The following is a 7,007-nucleotide window of genomic DNA, read 5'->3' on the forward strand; positions in this document are numbered from 1 at the left end:
ACTTTAGAAAAGGAAGAAGAGAAGATGTATTCTAATAAGAGAAACTATGAATGAACTTGAATGCCAAGGAGTGTGGAAAGTTTTTCAGCGATCAACTCCCCCTATTTATAGACAGATATAATTAAACGATCAAAATCAGCGATGAAAAGAGGTGTGGAATCAATGGTTGAATTCTTCCTGAAAAACACAAGTAAACTCTAGTGCACTCGAGTACACTATAAGTTGTGTCAAGATCTAACTTGTCGTATCAACCCACATGTTGAAAGAAAACAGTGAAACGTTTCAATGATGGAAATGCGTTTAATGTGTTTGTTCTCCGTTACTTTTCAACTGACTCCAAGTGTTTTAGTTTTAGCTCACATTAGAAAACATCCTTGGAGGCCGGCCAAAATCACTTAAGGTTCTCCGATTCTTTCTGTGTCAGACAAAGTCCTGGGAGCAACTGTTCTTGGTCGGCCAAATGCTCAAATGGTTGAGACCCACTTCAACTCAAATCCGCTCCACTTGATCCAAGATATAAAGTCAGTTCACACGGAAAGCAAGATACATTCTCTGATCTCCACTTTTCACTATACTCATCTTGAATCTTAAACTGACTTGAAGTTACAATGTTAACCTTTCAGATCCACCCCGCACCACCACACTGGAAATCAGCGCCGCCGATTTGAGTTTCCTCTTCAACGAATTACATCTATTTCTGGTTCCAAGAAAGTGTATCATGTCTCATAATCCCTTCATAAAAACAAGCTAAGCAACATAAAACTGAAATCCAAACAGCAACATAACAACCATTCATCAATAGCATCATTCCATCAACTTGAAAATATTCCTGCCCGTTTCATATATTGTAAGGATTAAAACGATAAGACATCAAGAAGATGTCGATTGTTTGTTGTTGTCAAAAACACAACCTATAGAGCATCACTTGGTACTACTATAATCTGTTACAGATACATTTTAGCTTTGAAGTTGAATCATTTGGATATTTTTCAAGGAATTTGCTTTAACTTTAACTCCTTTCCGTTTGATCCTACACTACTGCTGCTTTCCCCTCTCAATGCGGTTACTCGAGGGCTAGGAATCATTCGTGATATTTGCGGGCTATTAGCAGGTCTTATATCTCCTCCTATTGGTGTTGCAGTTGAACTAGATGCTTTAGAGCTTTGAGTGCGACGTATCTCTCCGCGACTCCTCGTGATAATCTCATCAAGAATTTCTCCACCACTGACATTCACTGTCGTTCCATGGTTACTTAGATCCTGCTAGGTATATAGACATTAAAACTGTGAACAAGATATGTGATAAGGTTAAAACATTTTTATGTTAATCTCTTATGATGGATCAAACTAAAATGATTCAAAACCTCTTACATCAAAGGACATGTTGAAAGCAATGGCAGGTGCTTCTTCGTATGATGCCGCATCCAACTCTTGAAGATGGGGTCCTTTAAAAAAATGGGGAAGAAAATATTGCCGAACCGGGACCAGAAGCATGATTAATAACGGGAAGAGGACCCCGGCGATTGGTATCCAGGTTATGCCAAAGCAGAGAAGCAAGTAAGCTGTCTGGAACAGAGTAAACAGAGCAATTGCTTTCAAAGGCACAGTCTCAACAAAAGTGGCATGGTGTTCCTCCAGCAGTCTAGAAAGGAAAAGAGAAAAGCATCAATCTCGTAAAACAGACCGCTAATAGTCACGAGCAACGAGCGTGCGATAACTTTAATAAGTTGTTCTCAGCTTATTTTCATAATCTCGCTGATCCAAAGAGCCTTAGAAGGGTGACAAATTGATTATGAAAATAAACTTACTTGTATCTTCGACTTGGAGCAGTGAAAAGGTACAATATTCTCTCCCAAAATTGATTTCCCGGCAAGCTTTCAATTGCCATGAAGGCAAAGTAACCCCAAAGCACTGAAGTTGGTATCTTCTTCAAAAGAGGCATAGCAGCAACACAAGCCGCAACCATCGATGCCTGCAGTAGATTGCTGAGGCGCTGCTCTTTAACTTCAACTGGCATAAGGTCATCAACATCCTTATTCACATCAAAGACGATTTCATCAACAGGAGCATCAATGTATCCATGACTTGAAGCCAGTGCGACGGTAGACTCCTTCAACTCTTTAAGCCCCTACTTGAAGAACAAAACAAAAGGTAAAGCAAAAAAAAAACAATCGCAAATTCAAGATCAATTGGAAATCATATGATCACGTTTACCAAGGTGGGTGGCATTTGGGAAACCAATGGTGTCTGCATAACGTCATATGCTTCTTTCATACTTTCGTAAAACTGACTCAAGTTCATGTTTTTCTCCATGCTCGTTCGTGCAGTAGAGACAAGCTTATGCCGTAAAATCTATTCCAAACAAAACAAATATCCATAACAGCGACGACAACAACAAGTCATATTTGAGAATGTAAATTTATTCAATGGTCAATAAGAAATATCTTACCTGATGTTTTAGAGTAGCTAAGCTCTTGGTATGCATTGGAGATTGCGGAATCACGCCGTTGGAAGGAGGGATTCCAATAAGCCCACAGAATAAGGTCTGAAAAGTAAAATGGACAAGAATTTAAAATGCAAAAATATTGACGAGATGGAGTAGAAAGTCGAAATAAGTTATCTTTTTCCATTAACTGCGATTGCAATGGATTTCCAAGTATTTCGAACAAAACATACCAAAAATCCCAAGAGTAGTAAGTCATAGTGATAAGACGAAGGTTTTCTTAGATTGAACTCCTTTTGCTGCGCGAGTTGTGATGCAACACTGTGATCAAAGTAGTAAAGCACGGCAATCATAGTCGCTGGTATAAATGCTCCGATAATGTACAATATAGGCACATTCAACATTTCCTGCAAAATGCAGCAAAAGATTAGCATCATGCCATGCCTGCTTTAGTACCGAGTTCGACTCTTACTGATAAAAAAAATTATTCATAATACATAATCAAAGTCACCTTTACAACAGTCCAATTTGAGTATGCACCAGGAGACCATGGATTTGGACTGAAAAGTCGCCTTGGGACTCCCCTCGGGACCTTGTTGACAGGTATGTAAGATACAGCAGTCCATACGAGAATCATTAAGGGGACACCGTAATCAGCTATAAATCCTCGTAGCCAACCTATAATATATAACAAATTGGTTTAGAAAAATGAGAATGTTGATTAAACAAATAATTTACCGCAAACTCACAATCTAAAGCATAGTAGATACCTGTCCCGTAACGCCAGGATCTAGCCTTGCGGCTTCCAAGACCAGTAAAAAGAAGGCCGAACGATAAAACTAAAGCAAACATGCCATTGCCAAACAGCCAAGAGGATTGGAGTGCAATCTGATTGGTACCTTCTGTCTGTGTCTTTGGTACACCAAACTCTTCCACAAGTCCCTTTAAAATGGAGGTTATTAACCTTCTTATCAAATACTAGTTTCATTTTAGGTAACTGTTAACAGAAAGTTCCTATTCCGAAACCGTATTCAGAAGTTACAGATTACTAAAGAAAAGTACCTTTATAGCCTGCTGCATAAAGAGCATTGCAATTAACAGACCAAATAGTTCACCGGTAAGGCGCGTGAACCGGTTGATTATGGAGCATGCACCGAGAATAGCCAGCAAGAACAGCAACAGTGCAGTCCAAACGCACACCCTAAAACATTATTTGTAAAAAAGTATCGACAAAGTTACTTCAGCTCATTAGTAATTCCCTTATAAAAATAAACCGGACAAGGATTTCCAAAGATACCATCCAGTCCAAGGCAAGAACAATTTGTGTCCTAAATCCTCGCGATCTTTTGCAAAATTGTACATGAATGTATACATCAGAACCGTTGGCTCGGCTACACCTAGTATGAGGAGAGGTTGCCCTCCAATAACCGAGTGGACAATACCGCATAGTGCAGTTGATGCAAGAGTCTGCACAGCAGTGAGAGTTCCATCTGTATAATATAACTTCTTAGCAATATAATATGACATAAAACCCGAGACTGAACCTCAAAAATATTTGTGTACCGGTACTTCTCTCGAGTTGCTCCCCAAAAGAAATAACAGGAATTGCAGAAGCAAAAAATATGTATGTAGTTGGTGCAAGGATCCTATATATAAAACAACAACAAAATTAAATCATTCACAAACTTTCTTTCTAATGTTTGTAAAAAAAACAACAAGCAAGTTTATAGTTATATCACAAACCTTGCACCTGCGCGGAATCCACTAGTCCAATCTTGTTTGTAGCACATAATTCTTGCTTTGAAGTCATTCTTAATCCCGCGAAAAGGAACAAATGTTTCTTCCATGAAAGTCTTTGAATACCAAGGAACTAATATTGAATCTCAAAAATAAAGAAGATGAAAAATATGCAATTGGAAGAGGCTTATTTCAGACTCAATTCAAGAGAGCTCTAGAGGTAAAACAGTACTTAATTAAAGCCTGATACGCGAAAATAAAACATAACTCCGGGCAGGGAGAGGAGAATTCTACATAACATCATCCTAAACAGAAAAGCTAGAAGGTGTAGTTATTTGTTGATTGTTGAGCCCACCAGGCTCATAGTGAAGAAAATGAATGAATGAATCCAGAAAAAAGAATTTACATTTCAAAGAATTTATGAACTTTTGCATATATTGTATTGTGTAATTGGACAAAAAGCACTTGAATTACATATCCAACAGAAACTCAGAGAGAGTCAAACAAACACTTCACAAGAAGAGTTGAGTGAGAAACTGTCCTCAAAAACTAACACTCAACCATAACAAAACCAAGATCCAAAACTACCCTTCTTCTAGAATACAATAAAAACCCTCCATATGCTATCAAAAGAGACAAAATTTACACCTAGAAACAAGTTACATGTTACACTTTCACACTCAAACACACACTCAAATTCAAAGTGAAGTTAATCAAATATACGTTTTTGAATGTATAGCTATGGAGGGCAATACAATAAAATTAACGAAAACCCATAATCACAACCTGCATTTTCTATAGTATAAAAGCTCTAAGAAGAATATTCTTAAACAGAACAGAACATTCAAAGATGCAGCTAGATTAACGAGATTCCATGTTGGGATTCGTTTAGAACACTTTTGAGGATTCAGACATTAATTGAAAAGCAAAAGGGTACTTTAATCTAAAATCAAAATTACATCTTTCTGCAAAGAGACTTCAAAAAGGAACAACAGCAATTTGAAGCAAAACAAAGAAAATGAACTTGCAGTTACATTAAAGTGAGGAGCACGAATAGTGAAGATTCTATGATAAACAAGATTGGGACAAAGAAACAAAGCAAGAGTGACAGAACAAAGAGAAGAAGGGGTGAAATTTGATTTTTTTGGAGGTTATGAAAACGAGAGGTGTGAAGAACAAAGAGAAGGTGCAGAGAGTGTTTTTGTGTGACAGTGGTGGAATGGTGTGAAGAAAGTTAATTTATATATAAAAGAAAATGTTGGAATGAAGAATGAAAATAGTATAGTAGTAAATGATAGTGCGACACATAGACACAGACATGAACAAGTTGTTTAGGAGTTTAGGTAAAACTGTTGTCGATAATGATAGTTGCGTGTTTAATATTTGTAAATAACTATCTAAAGACCAACAAAATAAATGAAGTGTGTGTTGTTTATTTGTTCAACTCAAAAAGAAACAAATTTGTCTATAAAGAAACTTACAAATAAGATTGTGACTCAAAAAACTTAAATAAATAAAAGTATAATGATGGATAAATGAGTATAAATTAGGGGTGTACATAGCTTGATGAATCTGATCAATTCAATACGAATTATTGGTGAACATGATTTAAAAGAAAAAATCACTTAAAGCAATTGAGTTATAAGTAAATTTGGATTCAACCAATAAAACTAACTCAATCCAATAATTGAAAAGACATTGAAAATTCTAAAATGGAAGCACGCAGAAAAAAATCATAATAAAAAGTGAAAAATTGAAGTATGAATTCAATCTCGTTTTCTTCACACACAAAAATGCACAACCTTCTTCACTCTCACAAATGAAAATATGTTTACCAATACAGAAATATCATTCTAACTTAAAGCATTGTCTTCCTCATTCACTTTATCACTGGATTCACTCAAAGCAAGCAAACTCTAAAAGACCCTTGTACTTGTCAGCGCCTCAGTAGCATTATCATTGTCATTGTGTCGTTGTGTCATTGTTTTGCATCATCAATCACAAATGGTCAATATCTTTTTTATGTTCTTTTTTCATTTTTATGATTTCCTCTTGTACTGGTTAAAAAGTACAGGTGTGCATGTTACCCTGGGCACTCAGAGGTCTTAGTAGGTGTATAACAAATAGTGGTGGTTAGGACTTGCCCAAGGCGGCGAGAAGCCTTGTATGGTGGTGTATATGATGGTTTATAGGACCTGGTCACGTGAGATGAGATGATTTGTATTTATGTTTGGTTCTTAGGTATAAGCTTATCAATTAGGATCTCTCCTCCTCACGTTGGGGGAGAAGTATTTATAAAGGTCTTTTGGGTCTAGGGTTTGGGAAACCTTTATGGGCATCAACCGCTCCCCCGTGATTATGGGAGATTGTTGGCCACCTATTTCTCAGGGAGTCGGGGGTATGACTCCTTCTAACGGGAGATAACGGTGTTGTACACGTCATTTGTTCCAAGGTGATCCCTCCATGTTCTGTGGGGATGTCGCTTGGGCGACATCACTTTGGGGCAGGGACCCTAAGAGTCCCCCTTGTTTGGGATCCTCGCAAATATAACACTACACAATCCTTCAAGCATGAGGACTTGGTAAAGGGAGAAGTGTTTTTAAGGCTTCTTTCGTTTGTGAGGCACATCCATCGGCTTTGGGCGAGTCCCTTAGCTGAAGGCAGCCTTTAGAAAAGTAAAGACTAGTGGATTCTATGACATATGTGCATAAATTCTTTAAAATGGTGTTTAACTATTTGTTGTAAATGTAACATAAATTCTCACTTTGCAAGAAAATAAAGACTAAATTGGTAAAGAAATAAGGGGATTTCGACAGGGTCAAAATCCT

General features: G+C 37.3%; 1 protein-coding gene across 2 annotated transcripts; it reads right to left on the reverse strand.

The window, feature by feature from the left end:
• Positions 1-817: 817 nt before the first annotated feature.
• Positions 818-5,431, reverse strand: LOC127083637 (boron transporter 1). Of its 2 annotated transcripts, none has more exons than XM_051023955.1 (12): positions 4,186-5,431; positions 4,006-4,088; positions 3,740-3,909; positions 3,505-3,643; positions 3,213-3,384; positions 2,954-3,120; positions 2,676-2,849; positions 2,449-2,544; positions 2,214-2,351; positions 1,808-2,127; positions 1,371-1,641; positions 818-1,259 (listed from the first exon to the last, which is right to left on the reverse strand). In XM_051023955.1, exons 1-12 carry the CDS (start codon positions 4,250-4,252, stop codon positions 990-992), a joined length of 2,067 nt encoding a protein of 688 aa, XP_050879912.1. In that variant the 5' UTR covers positions 4,253-5,431; the 3' UTR covers positions 818-989. The 2 variants fall into 2 exon arrangements, with proteins under 2 accessions (XP_050879912.1, XP_050879911.1); XM_051023954.1 differs by having other exon boundaries at positions 3,740-3,932; positions 4,186-5,430.
• Positions 5,432-7,007: the final 1,576 nt, after the last annotated feature.

The sequence above is a fragment of the Lathyrus oleraceus genome, chromosome 5 (assembly GCF_024323335.1).
Source record: "Lathyrus oleraceus cultivar Zhongwan6 chromosome 5, CAAS_Psat_ZW6_1.0, whole genome shotgun sequence".
Classification (NCBI taxonomy): Eukaryota; Viridiplantae; Streptophyta; class Magnoliopsida; order Fabales; family Fabaceae; genus Lathyrus; species Lathyrus oleraceus.